Genomic DNA, 23,006 nt, shown 5'->3' with positions numbered 1-23,006 from the left:
CGTCCAACAAGTCATATCAGCTGCTAAATTCTGATCTGTGGTCGCTTGCTGGCGCTGAGCCAGAGACAGACGCATTTTTACAGCGCTGCGCATTATAACCAATAACACAATATTCTGTTGAGCTTTTGAATGCAATGGCCAATCAGAGGTGATCAGATGAGTCATCGCTAAAATGCCGGTGCTTCCTTCACTCGCTCAATGAATGAATACCTCTTTCTGGCGAATTCTCTCGTCAGAAACAACAAAGTGCAGATGTGTGTACGAATCTATAATTAAGATATTGATTTCACAGTGTTAACAGTTTCAGTGATTTTAATGGGAGTTTCTGAGAGTGATTGAAATCTAGACTGTCAGTGAAAATGATCTTCAATCATGTAGATGTTATTTGCTCTCTTTCTGAACAATGAAAGATTAGTAGCAATATTTATATCACATTAACTTTCAATGTTAAATTCACATTTAATATAAAGTCAGTCGTATTAAAAATATGTTATGGCATGACACCTATATTTGTTACTTAAGTAAACAGACAGGGTTTTATAATAAATTACATAAATTGGAGTAAAGGCTGATGAAATATATACATTTATACACACACACATACATTACATACATTTTATCTATTTATCTAAATAAAAATAGGCTCCATATATATGACCCAAAGTAACTAGTAACTAACTACTTGAGTAGATTTTTTATCCGATACTCTTTTACTCTTACTCTTATTCAAGACTAGCACTTTTACTTTTACTTGAGTAAATATTTCTAGAATTACTTTTACTTTTACTTGAGTAAAGTTTTTGGGTACTCTACCCACCTCTGGCAATATGTATGAATATATGAGGCATTAGCATGCTACATTTTGGGCACATTATGTTACTACTTGCAAGTTCATTTTATCATCTCCATAATTAAAATGGTTACTTAGCCTTTCTGATCCAATTTTATGTGAATATGTATGGAAGAAGAAAAAAAGAGTCAAGAAAACAATATTACAAGTTTTGGCTGACATTTCCAGTGTGATGATGATTATTTCTGGTTTATTCATCATACTGGAAATGTAAGGTCAAACTCAATGCATTGCATAGTGAGACACATGCACATTTTGGCAAATGCAGTAGGTCACCTGGGCATTTCATGCATATGGAAAGTTTGCATTTTAAGTATGGTATATATTGCAGAAACAGTAGTATGCTATTCAGAACATCCGCAAATGTCACCAAGAGCAGCAAAAAGCTTCTTTTGAAGGTCAGAACGATATTGTAAGGAATGGACTCCACAAAATTATTGGCATATTGAAGAATAATTAAATTTAACATTTAAGATTGGGTGAAAGCAAACCCATGCCTTTGACATAGCATCACCTGAAACACATAGATACGCTGTTTTCAAAGTAACACCATGTGGCATCAAAAGCTACTCCTCTTATACTGTGTAGAATGTGTATTTGCATTGGCAAACATGCTTTGGCATTTAGCATTACACTCTCATCTGTTTTCTTGGGGCCGCAGGTCAGCACGGCTGCCTTTATGCTTTAAATATTTATGCAGAATCTAGAGGGGACATAGGAGCAATTACAAATTCCTCATCTGGACCTGATCAATAGCTAATACAGGTTTCTAAATAAAATGCTTTTAAGAGAAGTTACATACTTGCCCGTTTAGTGTCGGCAGACAGACACAGTTAGTCCACAATACAGCCATTTGCAATTAAATTAGTGAATATCTGGACTGGCGTATAGTGAGATTTGTTCATTTGTTTTTTTGAAAGACGCTATAGATGATGCTGGGAAAAGTTATTGGCTGTCTCCTATTGCTATATTAGTATTGCGGGATCTCATTGTGTCTGTTGGATTATTTATGTATGAATGCCACCCCAGCATAAATAAACATTACGAGGCAGATAGGGTCATAAAATAATATTGAACACCATTATGTTTATTGCAGATTTCCTAGATTAAGTTTGCATCTGGTTATATGATGCAATATGCGCCCACAAGCATACATATAGGCTGATTTTACTGCGATACCCCCCTGCTATTGATGTGGAGAGAGAGTGCTTGGATAAAGGATGTGTTTCATGTGGAAATCATTTTATTTTATTTTATTTGTCTAGGTTAAACGTGTAGTGCTAATGAATTTAGAATTCTAATGTAGAATTATTTTTTCTATTATATGGCAATTATAATTCTTTTGAAAATACTGGCTCAATGGGCTTTTCATGTCATTTCCGAGGGCTATTTTTAACCCTAGTTAACATCATTCTGGGTCATTGTATTCTATGGTTCACATTGTTCATAAGTTAGTTTGCCCTAAGTTAGTAATTAATCCTGTGTTATTAGGTTTCAGGATTTTATGTGTAAAAGCTGAGTAATCATTTTTATTTGCATGGGTTTGTGGGTTTAAGCAATTGATTGGACAAGCACAGAACGAAACCAGTGTTAATAACTGCTCGTCCATGTGTATGAGGATGTTTATCCTTATGAGCACAGTTTGACAGCGTATACCATTTTGCATTTTGTATTTTTTGTTTGTTTGTTTAAATAGACAAAGAAAATTGCTATTTCATATGTATTTCCATTGTATATCTGTGCATCTTTCTCTCCTGATTCAGACGAGACACTTAATGTCTCATGAGCTTTTTCACTGGAGAAACCAATGCTATGGATGGAGGACTTATACTGTAACTGCAAGCAATGGCTCAAAGATAAAAACAGTTTAATAATGGCTTCGTTTCTTACAAACATGCAGCTTTTCACTTTGCAATACATTTATTGATGGACTGTGGTGTGGATTGCTTGTGGATTATTGTTTTTATCAGCTATTGAGACTCTCATTCTAACAGCACACATGACAGCAAGTGAATAATCGTACATTTTTTATTCTATTCTAATTAAATTTTTATTTTTTTATAAAAAGTAATACTGCAAATAAATGCACATCTTCGCACAGCCTGTCATTATGTGAAGTGTACGTGTGTAGGTGAGTGCGCGCGCGCGCGAGCGATCAGCGACCTAATATAACTGTCTTTAGGACCCAGATCACCACTTTTTCTTTCTTTGTAGTTATCCCCCTTTCTTTCTTTCTTTCTTTCTTTCAGGAAAAAAAAAAAGAAAAATAGTGAACAGTATGATATTCAGTAAAGAAGGTATGAGATCACGGCGGGTCAAGGCGCGTACGGTGCGTTAGTTAAAGAGAGAGACGCGGTGGAGGATCAGAGACCCTCAGTGATGCTCATATGCCTCTGATATTGTAGTGAATTATTATGGGAATTCATTAACGCTCGTTCTCGATCCACGTGCGCGCTCTCGAATAACACTCGTGATCCTGTTTCATCGGCTGGGAATAAACTTTCACATTCCTGTTGTTATTTATCATCCTTTATCCATAAGGACAAAGCGGATCTGGTGGATCACAGGTGGGTTTCCTCTCTATAAAGTACAGCATGTTGTGTTTCTGGCCATATGTGTAAAAGATGCCCAGCCATATGTTGCCATTTACATGAAGATCATCATCACAGCGCGAGCCGTGGTCACTTGGCCATGGTTTACTCGTCTTATGATTTGAAATCATAAGACGAAATCAAGGGATATTGATATTCATATCATGAAATGTTACAAGCTGTAAATATTAATGAAATGTCTGGGATCCATCATTTAAGATCAGCAGGTGGATGTGTGCGCTTATGGACCAACTTAACCCGTCACCATAGTGTTGTGTTGTGATTGGCAATATATTACTAAAACAAAACCCAGTTTCTTCTTCTTATTTGTGGATTTGTCTTCTTATACACAGGTTTGAGTGGCAGAAATGAGGGAGAGGTTCGCGTTGTATCTTCTCATCTTCGTGTTGACGCTGTTTTGGCACACCAGGTAGGACTGACAGTATTGACTTCGCTCTTTAAATGAGCTCGAAGATATAATGCATCAAAATAATTGCTAGAAACTTAATTTGAGGATACTGGGATTGACTCGAAACCTCTTGTCTCCGTGCGTAACTGGTGACTTTTACGCGCACGATTCTGGTGGTTACTGAAAGAAATCGCCCCACTGTCAAATATTGGCTTCATGATCATTTGATGAGGGCTAATTATTGCAAGTTTAATTCATGCATATTAGCTTTGTTTTTGTTTTTTGTTTTTTGGAAGTGGGGAGGGGGTTGGGGGGGCTTCGTGAAATCATTGATTTTTGTACATGAACAGTGATGAATCCTCTAGGTGGTGCAAAACAGCGTGGAACCATGATTAGCGCTTACTCTTTCAGGGGAGGTAGCTACTACAGGTGCAAAGGCTGATTTTTTTTATTATTTTTTTTCTTCTTTTTTTTTTTTTTATAAAAGCTAGGAAAATTTACTCATTCAAGCGTTTAAAATTCTAATTATGCACATTCTTACTAAATATGAACGTATTTACATATTAAATCAAAATTCCATCCATGTAATGGATTTGTTATTACATCAAAAATGCAGTACTGCTGCTATACGCAGAGTATGCAGTTTGCATAGGGCACCCACTCTTACTCTAATACAAAATAATCAATTTGCATTATTTCAAATGCCTGCAAAGGGCATCAGATGCCGGATAATTGCTGTTGTTACACTTACAGGCGATCAAATACTTGTTTAATATTGACCAAACATTTAATTCAAATATCCACTTAATTAAAAAAAAATTAACCACCTATGCGATAGGAATGCTACAGCCTTTTAAATTTTTCCAACAAAAACATGTGGACATTACAACCCTTAAAAACCCCTAACAAAATTAACCATGGTTTTATTATAGTGAAACTTAATTTTATTTTGTGTGATTTCTGAATGGTTGAGACTATTAAATCAATCAGGTAATGTTATTTATAAAATCATAACCATAGGTAACTGTCTAAAGCTGCAATTGTAATTTATAAATAATACAATTTAATTAAAATTTATTTATTTACTTTTATATTTTATTAAAGTTCTATTTTAACCCCTAACAGTTGTATTATATTTTTATTTTTTTGTAAAGAGGGGGCACAACAACACTATTCTGCTTAGGACACCAATTTGACCAGCAGCGGCCCTGAATTTTTTTTATATTGCCTGTTTTTGATTATATATATATATTTGCATTTATAAATGCATATTAACAAGTATAAACATGTTTTGTTATATAAAAAGCATTATTTCAGAATATTCAATAATATTTTTTTCATTTGTGTATGACACTTAATAGACTAATCATTAGTTTCCAAACCCTCGTTTCTGAAGCATATTCATGATCATGAAAAATGTCGAACCAGCTATTTCAAATGAGGGGTCTCTAACTACTGTAATATATAAAATAGATACTGATGCTGATATAGTGGGTGAAGGTGACAGAAAATCATTGAAATTAATGTTTTTTTTTTGTTGTTGTTGTTGTTGTTTTTTTTTTGTTGTTGTTTTTTTGATTGCAAGTATTGTGGAAAGTGCAAACTGAAAAAAGTGATTGTTTATAACTATAGTAGACAACCTTACTTTAAGTACATTGAACAGCAATGTAAGTGTTTTGGAGCGCCCAGTGAGTGTTTTGATCATAGTTTTGCTTGTTTTGGTCCTGATCAAACAATAATTAAGAGGTGCAACCTTGATTTTGTTGCAAAGCCATGATTAAATAGTGACCACATGGATTATAATTACTCTGACCTCTCTATACCCACTCAACTCAGGTTCACTGCCACTTTAATTGGAACTTAATATGATGGCCTGTTTTCCTTTTATTCATATTAAATCATCGACTTAGACCCTCTCCTGGGAATGAACATGGTCACAACGTGCCATAGGTGACCAATCAATAAACCAATATTATATAAATCTAGATAATTCATGTGATAAGCAACCACATCCTCCAGTTTGTGTCATAAAGTCGATTCATGAAATATGCTTTACTGGTTTCCTCAAGCAGTGAATTCACTCTGAATAACTGGAATCGGGATGGCATCAGATAAACCTCCCTTTAATCTGGGTCACGCATGGATGCGCCCCGTGAAAGGAGCGCTAGGGGGAGCTTTGTCCTCCAACTGCAGAGGAACCATAAAAACAGAGAGCTTTCTGTGACTCTAAATGGGTCGATACTGTCCCTTCAGGTTCCCTTGTGCTCCCCCAGATGGTAGCAGTATGACCGGCTTCAAAGCTGCATAATTAGCTATTAAATACTCTCAGTGTATGGGAGGCTTATGAAGGAATTAGCTACAAATTTGCTCTATAATGAGGTATTACCCCGTGGCAAAGCGCTGTATTATACATATGCTCAATATCCCAGCAGAGCTACTCTGGAGCATTTTGGACAGAAATCACGTTCAGAAGAACCTGCTCAGTCATTTCTGTTTATGATCGATGGCTTTGTTCCAAAACCTAGTGAGCTGCTTCACTGCTGCCTACATAGACAGCTGCCTTGCACTGCAGCCTCCTAACTGACCGATTTGGAAAGCTCTATGTAGGCAACAACTTCATTAGCTCGACAGCTCAACATCTAACTGATGCTCTAATTGGTATTTTTCCTTGCTTTGTTATTTAGCTTGTTGCATTCATGCACGCTATTTGGCCCAAAAAAAATTTATCTTTAGAAGGTAACATTGGAAGAAAATGCACGTATGATGTCTCTAAATGCTTTCTCAATCGTCCACTCATAGGCTTCGGAACAGAGTGAGTTAAAGGGGTTTAACAGTCAGCTAGCAAACAGATCAAGTTGACGCACATAATGCATGCATGATTGCTTATGTTAATTAAGCCAATTATGTTATGTTAATTATATTCCTGAGAAGCGTTTCACATAAACTTTCCTGTAAGTAGAACATGTGAAACAGAGTGAAAGAGTGCTCTAATCGCATCACAGCAGTGTTAGGGAGTTAGCAACACTAATATTTCCAGAAAGAAAGATACTTTTCCAAAAACTAGCAATGTAGTTTGACAAAATACTTGCTGTTTTCATGTTTCATTATGTTATGGACAAGCAAGTTACTGTAAGGCAGTAATTAAAAGCACATTCTTTCTTCTTTCTCAAGCATTGGGAAATCCTGTTTCAGCAAAACGGTTAAATTAGACTGTGCAGTTTAATGCTTTAAAAATAGTTATAAATTACCTGCATGTCATTGTGTGTGTGTGTGTGTGTGTGCGCGAATGTGTGTGTGTGTGTTTATGCTACATTGTGGGGATGTCTGAAAATTTAACACTGCAAACAGGTTTTCTGTAAGGGGTAGGTTTAGGGTTAGGGCTGGGGTAGGAGATAGAAAATATTGTTTGGTCAGTATAAAAGTAATAGAAGTCTGTTGAAACTACAGTTCACAGAAATACAAACACACAGACACAAACATACATATTCATCTTTGTTTGTTTAAAATTATTTTATTTGTAAAAATGAATATTTTGAATGTTTTTTGAACAATGCTTTTAATTCAGTTCTTTAAAAATCATTACTCATAAAAGTTATTAAATTGTATGCATGTTTTATTTATTTATTTATTTATTTATTTATTTATTTATTTATTTATTTATTTATTTAAATAAGTATTCTATCATTAGTGTTCCTGTAGCTCAACTGGTAGAGCACTGCGCTAGCAAGCAAGCATGTGCAAGGTTGGGGGTTCAATTCCCCGGGAACACATGATAGGTAAAAATTGATAGCCTGAATGCACTGTAAGTTGCTTTGGATAAAAGCATCTGCTAAATGCATACATTTAATTTTTAATTTAATTTAAATTTATCATTATGTTTAATATTCTTTTGTCATTATGTAGTGTTTCAAAATCATACTTATAAAAGTCATCAAATTGCCTGCATGACATTTAATAAATAATTTTGTAAATCCATTTTTAATGTAAACAGTTGTATCAATAAATGAATCATCATGCCGTTCACTCAGTGTTTCATTAGCTGTATTCATTGTAAATGTACTATGTGTAAACAGGTTGCCTGCTCCTTAATTGAGTTCCACATGGTTTTTATGTCAGACATTTTTTTCTAAATGATACAATCTGATTATTATCCAAAACATGTAAAAACTTATGTAACGAATTCAAAACTCCATAATCATCGGGAAGAAGGAGGCGGGAACCGGCGGACAATCAACTGAAACTTTAATAATCAAAAATAAACACAAAGAGACTGCGGTCTACTCCCCCCCCCCCCCCCCCAACCCCTCACGGGGACCTGCGGGAACCTGGGGGTAGGACAGACGAGGCGAGAGAAAAGGAGATGGAAGGAGGAGCGACAGAGATGAGAGAGGAGAGAAAAAAATAATAAAAATTCCGGTTCCCAGACGCACTGCCGCTTGACCCCCATCTACCAGCTGGGTGATCTCCTCTGCGGTGCCTGGCGGTGGCACTGGATGGCCCTCGGCGGACGGCACGACACTCCTCCGCCGCCCGGTGGACGGCGACGGCTCCTCCGGTTTTGGGCAGTGGCAGAAGTCCCCCGTTCCCTGCTCCTCTCCATTCCGGCAGATGGCAGCAGGCTCCGGCCCCCTGGCGAATGGCGCCGACTCCTCCGCTCCCTCACGGATGGCAGCCGCCCCTCCACATCACAGGCGGCCGGCAGCGATCTCGCCCATCCCCGGCAACTCACTCCAGCCCACCGCCTCGAGCGTTCATGGTGGCACACTCCCTCTTCAGCAGTGCGTGCCTCTTTCTCCCGGGCTTCGGCACCACTATAACGATATAACCTTCATAATCATCGGGAAGAAGGAGGCGGGAACCAGCGGACAATCAACTGAAACTTTAATAATCAAAAATAAACACAAAACAGCGCAACAGCCCCTCGCGGACAACTGTTGCACACAAATAAAAAGCAAACACAATTAAGTCCAGGCCTGGTCCTCTCTCGTCCGTCACTGTCGTCGCTCCGGTTTTATATCCCTCCATCTCCTCTGTGGGACTCGAGACCAGTGGGTCGAGCAGGTGTCGCTCAATCCCCAATCACTTCACCGGCCTCGCTCCTGTTCCAATGACTCTCGGCCCCACCCCACTCTTCACAACTTAATTGTAAAGGCTAGTTTGACTATGGTGCTGTTTTCAGATTAGCTTTCCACAAGTCTGACAGCTAAAATGAGTCTCAAATATTGAATATTTCTTTTGAATCTGGTGCAATAATTCTCAGAACATCTTAGATGAGTGCTGTAACTCGCAGCGTATGAAACTAGGATCATTAAAGTGAAGTTAAAGAAGATCAGGTAATTCTTCATTTCACTCAGTCTGTAGTTTCGCCGCTCTAATTTTTGAACTCTTTGAAGTCTTTCCCGTGCTGTTCATGCAACTGTGAAGTTCACACACACTCTCTCAACTTTGCTGTGTAGGTCAGTGTCTGCAGATGCCACAGCAGATGCCTTCAAAAATAACATCACCCTGTTCACACGCATCCTGGACCGCCTGCTTGATGGCTACGACAACCGGCTGAGACCCGGGCTGGGAGGTGAGTTCTGAATTAAATGGCTTGCCTTTGATATCCCGGTTAAGATAAAGGATGCCGTAATGAGAGCAACATATAAAGGCTGAATTCATCTCTGCTTTTCTCCAGAATCGAGTTTATCTTTCCTCAAGCATCACTAAATCTGTAGCATAATGGATTTGAACAAAGGCCTTCAGTGCATTCGGATCTACATTATCTCTAGTGGTTTTATCAGTGTAGTTTGTGTCTGATGTTGTGATGATGAAGGCAGAAACACTTTATAGTGCTTATGGTGACAGAAGTACATTAGCCCGGATTAAAGAGATACTAAGTACCTGTTTTTATTGATTTGTGTGGTCATGTACGCGCTGCTATTATAAAGCAGCCCTCTATTGACTGGCATAAAAGAAGGCATTTATCAAATGTTTTGTCACTACTTAAGTATCTCTGACATTTTTCCATTAGTGGATTAGTTTAGCTAAACGATATGCAGGATTTCACTGAACCTTATGGATTTGTCTGCCGCTGTAGTCATTCATCCTTTAATATTCGTAGAAGGACTGAGCTCACAGCAGTATCATAGAAAAGAAAATCACAAATGAAAATCTCTTTAATGTCTCCTAGACATCAAGGAAATTAATGGAGACTTTTGCTGAGCTTTTTCTTTCCTGAGAAAAAGCCCCCTGTAATCTCACTTTTGTCTACTCTGGGGTTTTAGAGGAGATTGCAATGTCTCAAATTATGTCCAGTCTGCAATCAAAAGTCAGATCTCATGCACTTAAACGTTTCTCATCCAGTTCTTACAAAATCAAATGATCTGAGCTACAGTACTCTTTGCCTTCTAGAACAGATTTAACATTAACAGTTGACTGGTAGTAGGCAGTCTGATTCATCCCAGTAGCTTGGTCCATACGAATCATTTGATTATTTTGAATGGCTTTATTAATTAGAATTGTTAGATTCACTTAAATTGTTTGATTCATTTGAAACCCTGACTTGTTTGATACAGTACACCAAAAATATTAATTCAACTAATAAAACCAGAAGTTGGTGCATCACATTTTGAATCCCATTCACTCAGTGCTAATTGAGTGAGATGAGACAAACCATTTGACCTGCATATTTCCATTTTAAATCAGTTTTATTATTTGAACTTTTTTGTTTGTTTGTTTATTAAGTTGAAGATCAGGGTAAATTGTGCTTATTTTGTAATCTGGGAAACATGTAGGTATCTTCTGTAGCTTCTGAAGGTGCAGTACTAAATGGAAAAAAAAATGTATATTATATTTAAATGTAAAAATAATATGTCATATATATATATATATATATATATAAATCTTTTTTTTTTTTTTTTTTTTTGATGATGAATACTATTCAGGAGTCCCTTGTGTGTACACAAACACACACACTGTACACACATAAGGGTTGGGCAAAATTATATGCACCCCCATCATTATACGGGTCAATTTATTTTTGTAGGCTAACATAAAAAAAAAAAAAATTACATTGATTTACTTTATCTACATTTTTTAAGTTATAAGTTGCATTTAGCAGCTGTTAGTACAAGTGGTCAGTGAAATGGTGGCTTGTCAGACTTCCAAAAAGCCCATTTAGCAAGACTGTATGTAACCTCAGTAGCTCAACTTTTTGATGTTTTTAAGAACAACAATCTTTATGATTATGACTGCATTCACAAAGCATGGTAAAGTGAGCAAAAACTGAAAGTGATTGATAAGGACTGTCAAACAGGAAATGACACAGAACTACTGCAGCAAAGATCGACAGCAATATCTTACTCAAAGACAACAGATAATTCACAAAGCTTACATCCATGAAGAGCTGCAATTGCTAAAAATCACAAACACCAGTGTTAAAATGTGAAAAATATGGTGACATGATCGTAAAACCTGAACAGCTGGACTGTCCCTCCTCCAACAATTTAAAATAAGTTCAAATGTAATTTCTATTTCTGTGATGCTAAGCTGATTTTCAGCATCATTACTCCAGTCAGGCAGAATGAATAAGTAATACAGTTTCAACCGTTCAAAGACAAGGTGCACATTTTCAGGAGAGAGGACTGAATCTTTTCATCCCTTCCCATCGTTTGAACAGTTTTTAATGGTACTGTTGAATGAGCTGTTTGCACTCGACACGTGTTGAATCTCAATTCTTCTCTGGTCCTTTCATTAACTCTCTCTATGTTCAGTTTTAACCCATGACCTCTGACCCCAGGTCTGGTCAGACCGGCTCATTAATCCTGAGGTCAAGGGCTGGGTCTGGGTTGTTTGTTCATGTTAACCAAGCGAACTTCCTTCCGTTATTACTGTTATTCATTCACGGTCAAAGATTAATTTGTAGGTTTCTAGAAGCATACTGTCAACATTTCATCAAAAAAATCAATAACCGAGGCAATGTCTTTGGTCACAAGAATGACTAATTACAAGATAAGTTACTAGTCACATGTTTTACAAACCTCAGGGTTTCCCAGACAGTCGCTGTGATTTTGCGAAGACATGTTCCTGGTCGTTCATTTAAATTCAGCTGAACAGATTCTCTAAGTTAGTCGGAATGATTTGTAAGCAAATCTTGAATGTTTTTGTGATTTCATCTGAGATTTTTTTTTTTTTTTTTTTTTTATACTTTATACATTAACAATGACCAATACATGTTTTACATATTTATTATTCTGTTTTTAATCTGTAATTACTTAATGTTCATTTAGTTCATGTTAGCTTCAGGGTTAGTTATCTTAAACCATTAAATCATTTTCATTACTTGAAATAAAAATACAATTAAATAAAATTTAATATTTGTAAATATACTGTATATATATATATATATATATATATATATATATATATATATATATATATATATAAGCAAATTTTATTTAGATTGAATTGATTTATTAAAATAACTAAAAAATAAAAAGAGAATACAAATTCTACAGACATAAAAATAAGACTAAATTAATTAAAAAAGCAGGCTACAAAATTACCAATACTTTTGCTAAAATTAAATAAAATAAAAAAATATAATAAAAAAATATTAATAAAAGTTCTACTAGTATCTTAATGATACTAAAATAACACTCGTCATTAAATAATATTAAAAGATACAACTGTTAACCAAAACCATGGGGAAAACATTTAATTATACATAAAATAAACATTAACTAAAAGAAAAACAATTCAACTGAAAATTAAATATTAAATAAACATTGCAAATGACAAAAAATTGCTAAAAAAAAATTATTACAAATTGTACAGACATAACTATAATAATAATAATGACAAATTATATTAAATATTATTTTTTTAATATAACAATTTATATTTAATATAACTTTATATAATGTTCATTTATATAATATAAATTATATTTTAGTAATTCATTAAATATATAAAAAATATTAATAAGAATTATGTATCTAAAAAATACTAAAAAAAAACACACTGGTTATTAAATAACATTGGATTACGTGTTAATAAATGTTAAAATTAAGTAAAAATAATAACTGCGTTAGAAGTACAGTATTTCTCATTCATGTTAACCAGTATAGTTAACAAATGGTGTTACCAAAATATAAAATTTAACAATATTAGAATTGCTAAATTATTAAAATATTTTAGTAACAGAATAATGTCAAAATATCTATCTTCCAAATGGATCCACTAATATTTCTCATTTTATAAATTACCAGATTTTTGTCTCTTCTGTGCAAAATGGTTAATCCATTAAATTATGTGTTTGTTTAGGTAAAATGCTTTTTTGTCGTCTTCTGTCACACACCCATCCGTTCACAGCACCAGACCCAGGCGGTCAATATACTCATTATTCCTCAAGCCAAACTCCCACAAACCCCCTGTTCCTCGATCCATACGGCAGTCAGTCAATCTCAGGATGGATTAATGTGTCAGTAAATCTGAATGTGTTGTTATAGTGTTTAATGTTTATGGCTGATTAACTTTTGCGAGCGAAATCAAAGAGCATCTCTCGCCGTGTAAAGGAGTTTAGTGCTGCTGGAATGAGAATATGATGATCTAATAAATAAAACATTTAGAAGAAGCATAAACCAGACTTCATAATCATTTTGTCTTCAAGAGTCTATTGATTTAGTTCAAGGTGAATTCATGGTGTTGTTATTGCCATTGCAAGCGTTTTCTTTCATTGGAGGGGTTGGATCGAAAATGTTTGCTCTTTCTGATTCTATTGATGAAGATTGAAAAGCAGTTGTTAGCATGTGATGGAGTTTTTGTCATCTTTTGCTACAAACAAGCACAAAATGAATAAAACTGAATCATTCACTGTGATCTGGCTAGTGAACAAAAGGAATTTAAGCTCTGTTCAAAAAGCTGTCAGTGTTGCCAGGGTTTTTTTTTCCCCCATACATTGGGCTATTTTAAAAATTCTGTCACAAGAAAAATTACAGAACTGCGGCTTGCATTTTTATTTATTTTTTTATTGTTTTGATGTACTATAGCAACAAAAGGCTTGAAAATGACCATGAAGCCTTTTACTAATGTGTATTGATCGTTGGATGGAATACCTGGCAACCATTTTAAGGTTGTTAATTGAGTTTGCCACTGTAGATTAATTGTACATTGATGCTTGTGTTTTGACAAAACAGGAGTGTGTGCGTGCGTGAAGAAGAGTGAAGCAGGGAGAAAAGACTATCTAGGTTATTAATAATGGTCTTGACTGTAAGGTCAGAAAATATCAGAGATAATTTTCATTTACTGTATGAAAATCAGATTTGTTTTACAAGAATGGAAGAGGTAAAAGGATTAGGGCAAGGTGTTTTAGGGCAAAAACTACCTTGTAGACATTTGGATGGCAATGTTGGTGTGTCACATGTTGTGATAATGTTATCCATATTATCTATGTCTCGCATTTTAAACAAGTTGTCACACAAATTTAAACAAATAAATAAATGATGAAAATATTTTATGAATCTATTATCAACAAAAGAGAAGCTTTAAGGTTTCTCTGCTGTTTTTCTTTCTTTAATTTCAATGTAAAAATAAATCAATAATAATAATGTATTATTAATTATTAGCAGTGTTAGTAGTAGTAGTAGTAGTATTACTAATAATGAAATACTAATTTTACAGTTGAATAATAATATTATAATTGAAAATATTATCTTGGTTATTACCTATTTTTAATTCATATTAATATAATTGTTATTATTATTATTATTATTAAATACTTATTTTAACTACAATAGTGTTATTGCAACAGTTAAGTATTTATTTATTGATTTAAGTTTTTATATATTCATATTTTACTAATTTAATTTTAACGTCAAAAATATTTTTATTATAAAAAATAATAAAATTATACATTTTTAACAGTTAATACTTTACTGTTGCAATAACACAATTGTAGTTAAAATCTCTCTGCTGCATTTGTGAATAATGTCATGTATATAAGAGCACTTCTTTATAACGCCCCCACCCCCACCCCAGTCTCGTTTCAGACAGTCTCTCAACCCTTCCCCCGTCCCTCTGAGACCTGGCAGAGCCACTTTACATTCACTCAGACACACAGACCGCTAACAACGCAACTATCTAACCCACAGAATAATGGCACCTGATGGCCATGCACAATAAGCTGCGGTTTATAAAAGCTACTTAAAACAATAGTTTTTTATGCCTTCCCAGCAGTCTTTCATCTCTGTCAGAGATGAATGTCAAGTCAGTAGAATTTCTCTGTTTTTTCATCCGTTTTTATCCTCGTTGGGATGGTGCCCAGACGTGTGGCATTTTGTAATTTGGGCAATTGGAGAGAGTAAGACAGCCATTGTTTTGAAGATGAATAGTCTTAATTATTAGTACCATAACTAGACTAGCATAGTCATTACTGTTGCTTACTGTTTTATATTATTAAAACTGCTTGTTTAGTTTTTTAAGAAAAAAAAAAGACTTATAATTTTCACCTAGTAAATGGATGAAGAATATCTCATAGATACACTGAAGGATTAACCCAAGACCAGAATATCATAGATATTTGGACGTAAACAGTTTTGAGTCAGTAAAGAACATAAAAAAATGTAATTGTGATTCTTCTGATAAAATTGTGATTGCGATAAAAATGTGACCCTTTTCTTAAAGAGCTATAATTAAAATAATAAAGAGCTATAATAATTAAATTAAAGAGCATTATTATTATTATTATTATTATTATTATTATTATAAATTAAATATTTAAGAAAATAAGAAATATAAATATAAAAATATAAATATATACTATTGTAATAATTATTTTTAATGTAAAATGAAAAGGTATAAATATTTATATAAATATTAATATTATTAGTATTAGTAACTATAAATATAAAAAATAGTAATAAGAATTTTATTTTATGTGTCTTGTCTTAATTTCAGTTCCCTTTCAGTTAGTCACTCTCGACATCTCTCAGAATATTGATTCGATAGACCAATCTACTTCAAGTGCAAACTAAATGAGCCAATGCACATTGGAATGTAATTAATGCATCCAGCTGCAGCTGAACACAACGTGAGTATAAGAAGGCAGCAGGGGCAATGCATACCAGCTTTTCGCTTTGGAGCCAAGCGACAACATCGTTCTGCTGAAGCCAAGTGTCTTCAGTGAGCTATGAGTTCAACACACTCTTGGAATCTTTTGGCGTTGGCGGTACGATGCTTCAACGGTGGTCGTTCCTGTGTCAAGTGGGTTGCGCACTTCAGGTTGCACTACCCCCTGTTGTGCTGCATGCGGCCATTCCCCCTTGGATTCCTGGGGTGGGCCGCTTTCTTCCCAGAAGTGCATGAGGAGCTCACCAGGTCATGGACGGCACCTTTTACTGCCAGAAAAGAGCTGGTGGGGTCCTCCTCCTTCACCACCCTCAACGGCTGTGCAGCGAGGGGGTTCATGGAGTCCCTCCAGTGGAGCGGTTGGTTGCGATGGAGTTTTGTCCTAATTCCGCTGCAGTGTGCCTTCCCTGCTGGGACTGTAGGTACTCATCTGGCCTGTCCAGCGATGCTTATACGGCCTGTGGAGAAGCTGCCTTTGCCTTACATGCTGCAGCGTTACTGCAGTTGGACCAGGTCAAGGCACTGAAGCACCTGCACAACCCAGAAGTTCTCAGAACTCCGTACTGCTACTGACCTCACGCCATGGGCAATGAAGGGAACTGTGTGTTCTCTGGGCTGTCGATGTCCACTATGGTGGTCCACCAGGAGCACCGAAAGTTGTTGTGTCTGGTCAATATGAGGGACGCCGACAAAGTTTTTTTTATGCCCCTGTGTCCCAGACTGGCCTCTTCACCAACGTAGTCGAGGGCAGCAGTGGGTGGTTCAGTGGGTGGTTCAAGAGCATCAACAAAGGCCCTACTCATGCAACGTCTGCTAACCTGTGGAACCTGGTAAGTGTTGCACTGCACACTCAGACCCCTCTCCGGTCCAGTCACAAGCCGCCCTAGTTGGGTCCCTTCATCCCACCTCGCTGCCTCACTGCAGGTACAGCGGTGTGTGACGAGTGGGGCGGGGTTGAGAGCCATGTACCGAGGGCCGTCCAGCGTCACTGCCAGGCACCGCGGAAGAGTTCACCCAGCTGGTGGAGGGCCGAATGGCAGTGCGTCTGGGAAAACGTTTTTTTTCCTCTCTCCCCTTTTCTCCTCTCTCCCCTCTCATGGGGGTATGTGACGAGTGGGGCGGGGCCGAGAGCCATGGGAACGGAGCGATGCCGGTGGAGTGATTTGAAAATGAGTGACACCAGCTCCACTCACCGGCCTCGCATCCCACAGTTGTTTTGTTTTGTGTTTGTTTTTTATTTATGCCACTGGCGAAGGACACAATAGAGTCCAGCCAATATGAGAATGGGGTCTTACATCCCTGACTTCACTGTACCCAAGAAAGGCAGTGGGTTACAGCCAATCTTGAAATTGCAAGTTTTGAACCGGGCCCTTCAGTGGTTACCGTTCAAGATGTTGACGAAGACCCAAACTTTCGTTTTCGCCCGACCCCGAGATTCGTTTGCAACTATCAACCTGAAGGATGTATACTTTCATGTCTCGATCCTTATGCGCCACAGACAATTTCTACAGTTTGTGTCCTAAGGTGGCTCACATAGGGCACTGGAAGGGGCAGCATCCATGGCGCTTTGGTAGGGGATCCCAATTCGTCGGTCACCGACGTGGCGTCAAGAGTGACCAACTGAAAAGGAACGTCTCAGTTACATATGGTATGGTAACCCTCGTTCCCTGAAGGAGGGAACGGAGACGTCACGTCCCGTGGCCACAACTGCTGTACCATCACTGAGCAGCCGGGTCACCAGCTTGGCTCCTCAGCGAAAAGCTGCATTGCACCTGCTGCCTTCTTATACTCAAGCTGTGATCAGCTGCAGCTGGATGCAATGATTGCATGCCAATGTGCATTGGCTCAATAAGAAGTGATATCCCAATTCATCGTTCAATGATGTGGCATCTTTTAATTTCAAATCTGTAAAAAATATGTGATATGTTGAGACACTGAATGCATCAGATAATGAACCGCTTGTGTGTAAAAGAACATGAAATTGCAGTCTTTCTGTTTTTATATTCTAAGCCTCGATGTCTATTAGTTTTATTTTAATCAATGTTCAGTTCTATAGCAACCTTTTATGAATCTCGTAGAGATAAACAAGAAACCACTTCCAACACAATAGAAACTGCATAGCAACACCACTGCAACTACCCTCAACACATAGAAGACCAGAGAAGATGAAAACATCTAGTTTTGCATAAAACTTCAATGTTTTTCTGTCTTTTTATACTTTCCCAGCAGTCTATCAATTCTGTGCAGAAATGGCATGCAAAATCTAGCCAGAGATGAATATCAATGCATTTTTTTCCCCTTTTCTATCATCGTTGGGTTGATGCCCAGACGAGCGCATGACATTGTATAATTAGGGCAATTTTAGAGACATGACAGAGACAGACAGAAAAACAGAGTGGCATTGTTTTTAAGATGAGCAGTCTTAATTTCTTCTTGTTTGTTTGATTGCTGTTGTCATCGGAACAGTATTTTTATCAGCTTGTGTTTGTGAAACAGGAGAATGAAGTGAATAAAAACCCCACAGAAAAGACATCAAAGCATCCTGATGTCTCCGAGCCTCTCTCCTCCTGCTCAGTGCCGAATAAACCACCCCTACATTAGCCAGCTATTAATATAACACACCAGCCTCTCCCAGATCAGAATACACAACTTTAAGCACTAAATAAGCGCTGAAGACTCTTACTTTGAACATTTGAGCTCATTTTTGAGAATATATCATTAATTCTATATATTTATCTGCATATGGGACAGAGTGCTACTCTGTATTTGTTTGCATTGAAACTCCTTTTTTGTGTAGCAAAGCAGAATTTTGTATTTTGCATTGCTGTGTAATTTTTTGTATCTCAAAATAAATTTTAAGGACTGTTATAGCAAGTAGCTAAGTATCGGTATGAATGTATGCTGATATCTGATTGTTGCAGCAATTTGTCATCGGTGCCGATTAATCGGCAAAACTGATCAATTGGTCATTCTGTAGTGGCAACGAAATCTCCAGTGAGTGGAGCTTAAATGTTAATGCTCTATTATGCTTTTAAATACCCTAAACCTAGCTGATAATCTTATCAAAAAGCAAACATTTAGCAAAATGCATTTGCTAAAGCAATCATGCCAGTTTTATTCAGAAAACTTGAAACAGGAGTCTTAAAAATAAATTTAGAAATTGTGTTACTTTTATTAGAGTTATGCTTTACAGTTATTTGGTTCTGTTTTGAAGTATCAGTGAAAATGCAGTAGTCGTGCGTGTGTGTGTGTGTGTGTGTGTGTGTGTGTGTGTGTGTGTGTGTGTGTGTGTGTGTGTGTGTGTGTGTGTGTGTTCGGTTTCTCAGACTGTCTTTTGTTCTGAATAGTCTGTACTATGTTCTGTATTTAATATTTTCCTTTCTGACTGAATGTATTTACTGTGGGTCTGTGTTGTATAGTGCAGTGAGCAGAGGAAATATCAAGAGCTCTTTTGAATGCCAGAAAGAAAGAATGCTCAGAAAAAGGAGGGGAAAACATTTATATACTGAGGCAGGAACAGAAAGATTTGGTTACTAGCCGACCTAACATAGGGCCAGTAAATGTAAGCACATTTACCCCTGCCTAATGCACGCTTTCATCTCAGGAAAGATGCTCTGTCTGCTGTAAAAGAAATGTGAAATTCACAGATAATTTCTTCTTTCGGACAATGCGGTTTTACAAAGATGCCCCTTTCAAGGTAGATGAGACCAAGCTGTTTCCATTGCACTCTGGGAAAATAACACTGGTCATTTTGAGGTCTCTTCCTTTTTTTTTTTTTCAGATCGAGTTACCACAGTGAAGACCGACATTTACGTCACCAGTTTTGGACCTGTTTCAGACACTGACATGGTAAGTGGAATAATTTTTTTTGCATTTATTTGTCACAGGAGGACAGATAGCATCTCCTTGCCATCACTGTCAGCATCATGGACCAGCACTTTGCAGAATTTTCAAGTCAAGAACCACCTAGACAGGAACAGACTGCCTGACCAACCACAAATTGTTTACCTGTAAAGGGGCTAGTAAATCTGAAATAATTTACAGTACAATAAATGACTAGAAAAGTACGCATTAGGGTTATAATACTGTACTTACCTAAAGTGCATATAAAGATTATTATAGTAATTATAGTGTAGTATAACTAAAATTAAAACCATTAAAAAAAATTAATAATTGAAATAAATGTTATAAATATATATAAAATTACAACTTGACTGAATACTTTAATTCAAAATAAATAAATGTTAAGTATATATAAAATTACAACTTGACTGAATACTTTAATTCAAATTAAACCAGGAAATTAAAACTGATTCACTATATATGTGTGTGTGTGTGTGTGTGTGTGTGTGTGTGCGTGCGTGCGTGCGTGTTTGTGTGCATGCGTTTGTGTGTGTGAAGAATAATCAACTGTTAAAGGATTTTAAATGCATGACGTAGAGGCAAGGGGTATATTTGTAGCAATAGCCAACACTACACTGTATGGGTCAAAATTATTGTTTTTTATTTTATGCCAGAAGTATTAGTACTTATTAAGTAAAGATCATGTTCCATGAAGCTATTTTGTAAATTTATTGCTATACATATATCAAAATGTAATTTTTAATTAGTAATATACAATGCTAAGAACTTAATTTGAACTTAATAAGAACTTAACTTTTAAGGCGATTTTTTTTTTCAGTATTTCGATTTTTTTTGCACCCTCAGATTCAGATATTCAAATAGTTGAATTTCGTCCAAATATTGTCAGATCCTAATATATCAATGTAAAGTTTATTATTCAGTTTTCAGATAATGTATAAATCTCATTTTCAAAAATGTACCCATATGACTGGTTTTGTGTATATATATATATATATATATATATATATATATATATATATATATATATATATATATATATATATAGTGATTTTTTTTGGGCCAAAACATCCTCTATTATGTGGCGTCATTACGATTATTTAACTGCTCCCGATTGAGACGGAGCGTCCCCGAAACATGTTGGATATTTACGACTCCTGATCTGGCTGCCTCTGCACCTGAAAGAACAAATACAAATCACAGTTTAGACATGCAAACAGAAAAAGATGTGAAAGAGCCCAATTCAGCATCAACGCACACAGAAAGACGCGTCTCAAACACTTGAACACGGAATTTGCCACTTATTGATCTTTTATTGACAAATACACACAAAATTATGCCAAAATAACTTTAACCCATAAACTAAATCTGCTATGTAAAAAAAAATAATAATAAAATACTATTATAATAATTGTCTCGGCCGCAACAATGTGCAATTACTGTTTTAGTTACTCTATTAAAAAATAAATAATTACACCGCCCATTAAGACTGGATCTATTTTTGTATGCATTGAGCATCAGACAGTCCATAGACGTGATGTCTGAGGCTTAGACTACTTAATGTCTAGCAATTGCTCGTAATGCAGCTCAAACATTATATCATGGCCGGGTCATGGGTTTGATTTCCAGTTAATGCGCCTTGAGTGGAATGCAAGTCTATTTTCTGGAAAGCATCTACCAAATGCATAAATGTAAATGTGAATAACACAACAGCTGATCAGTCTTTTATCTAACAACTGCCTACAGAGGGCCGCCATCTGTACAGTTACCATTTTTTGAAAAGCGCCACTGCCAATGTATTAATGTCCACACATATCAAGTTTTGACAGCAAGCTCTGTTCGGATCCATGCAGGGAAACGGTCAGTGCTAAATAATCAGCGGTCCACTGCGACCCAGATGAGTTTCATATCCAACGGAATCGAGGCAGGAAATGCTTTGCCAACTGACTGCGTCCATGACACTGTGAATTAGTGCCTGTGACTCTGATGACTCACGTCGTCGCTCTGACACTTCTCAATGGATTCAGAGCTTCTTAATGGAGTTTTTGTTCCGGGCAGATAACGTATGACTCATGTAAGCCGCATTGAATATGTGTGCTAACAATGCATTCTTATTGTACTTGCACATGATTTACGTTACATGCATACTTAACAGCCCACCCTGGAGCTTCAAATGAACTTTAATTGAAAGCCATTAAATTAAATGAAAGTTTGATTCAGCTGCAAACAAACTAACAAAGCAAATTAACAATCAGCGCATGCAGCTGCACTTGTCTTGTTTGGCTTTGCAGTGTTAGCTTGTTCATGCTTTTCATTAAAGAATTGTATAGCTGTAGACTGTTTCTGCAGAATACCACAGTAGTTTGTGCAGTCAGTGATGTAATACTCATTTTCTGTTGTTAAACAATATTAAAAATGCAGCATTTAAAGATATTGAAATTAATAAATCTTATTGAACTACAGTAAATGTATTTTCAGTTTCAGAATTAAAATGTGTTTTTATGTCAAAAAATAGGGATAACATAATAAATAAATAATAACTAAAAATCAGAAATATACTCAATTTATTGTGGAATTTTGATTTAGAAAGACTGAAATATTATTTTATTGTAAACATGCTCCAATATTTGTTTTTTACACCACAGAATAAAAAAAGTTAAGGTAATTGCAACTTGTTTTATCAGTCATTTCAGACTTTATTATTTCTTATATTTCTGAGGGGTGGGGTAGAATTGCGAGATATAAACACACAAGTTTTCTTAAATATTTGCAAACCTTTTTCAGGAAAATAAATACAGTACATGCATTTTGTTGTCATGTGACAAGAAAGGCCCGGAACATCACAGAGAGAACCCCTGAAGATCCCATGACATTTCCCTTTTTTTTTTTTTTTTTTTTCATTATTATGGGAATGTCATAAAATGTAATATTTATGAAAATAAGGACTGTTGTTGAAAAACTATTACTTGATGATTGATGATTATACCATTTGAAAGTTTGTGAATCGTTATTCATTAATAATTTAATATAATGTGTATATATAAACAGTACTGAACCAAAATGAATACAGAGAAATTTCGGAGATTTTAAGATGCTTTCCATTTCTTATTTTCTTCAATATTTTTGTTTTGATGAGAGCAGTAGTTGTCCTAGTTGGTTGGAGTAGTTCTGCTTCTACGGTTACCAT

General features: G+C 36.0%; 1 protein-coding gene across 1 annotated transcript in view; it reads left to right on the top strand.

Moving 5' to 3' along the window:
• Positions 1–3,135: 3,135 nt before the first annotated feature.
• Positions 3,136–23,006, top strand: part of LOC127971015 (gamma-aminobutyric acid receptor subunit alpha-2-like) — a 51,228-nt gene continuing 31,357 nt past the window's right edge. Inside the window, exons 1-4 of the mRNA XM_052573755.1 lie at positions 3,136–3,417; positions 3,795–3,871; positions 9,307–9,422; positions 19,740–19,807. Coding sequence (XP_052429715.1) covers positions 3,810–3,871; positions 9,307–9,422; positions 19,740–19,807 — 246 coding nt within the window. The 5' untranslated portion in view covers positions 3,136–3,417; positions 3,795–3,809. The remainder of the gene's footprint in view (positions 3,418–3,794; positions 3,872–9,306; positions 9,423–19,739; positions 19,808–23,006) is intronic.

This window comes from Carassius gibelio, chromosome B14 (genome assembly GCF_023724105.1).
Source record: "Carassius gibelio isolate Cgi1373 ecotype wild population from Czech Republic chromosome B14, carGib1.2-hapl.c, whole genome shotgun sequence".
In the NCBI taxonomy this organism is placed as follows: Eukaryota; Metazoa; Chordata; class Actinopteri; order Cypriniformes; family Cyprinidae; genus Carassius; species Carassius gibelio.
The sequence above is the reverse complement of the archived record's forward strand: the minus strand, read 5'-3'. Positions and strand labels throughout refer to the sequence as shown.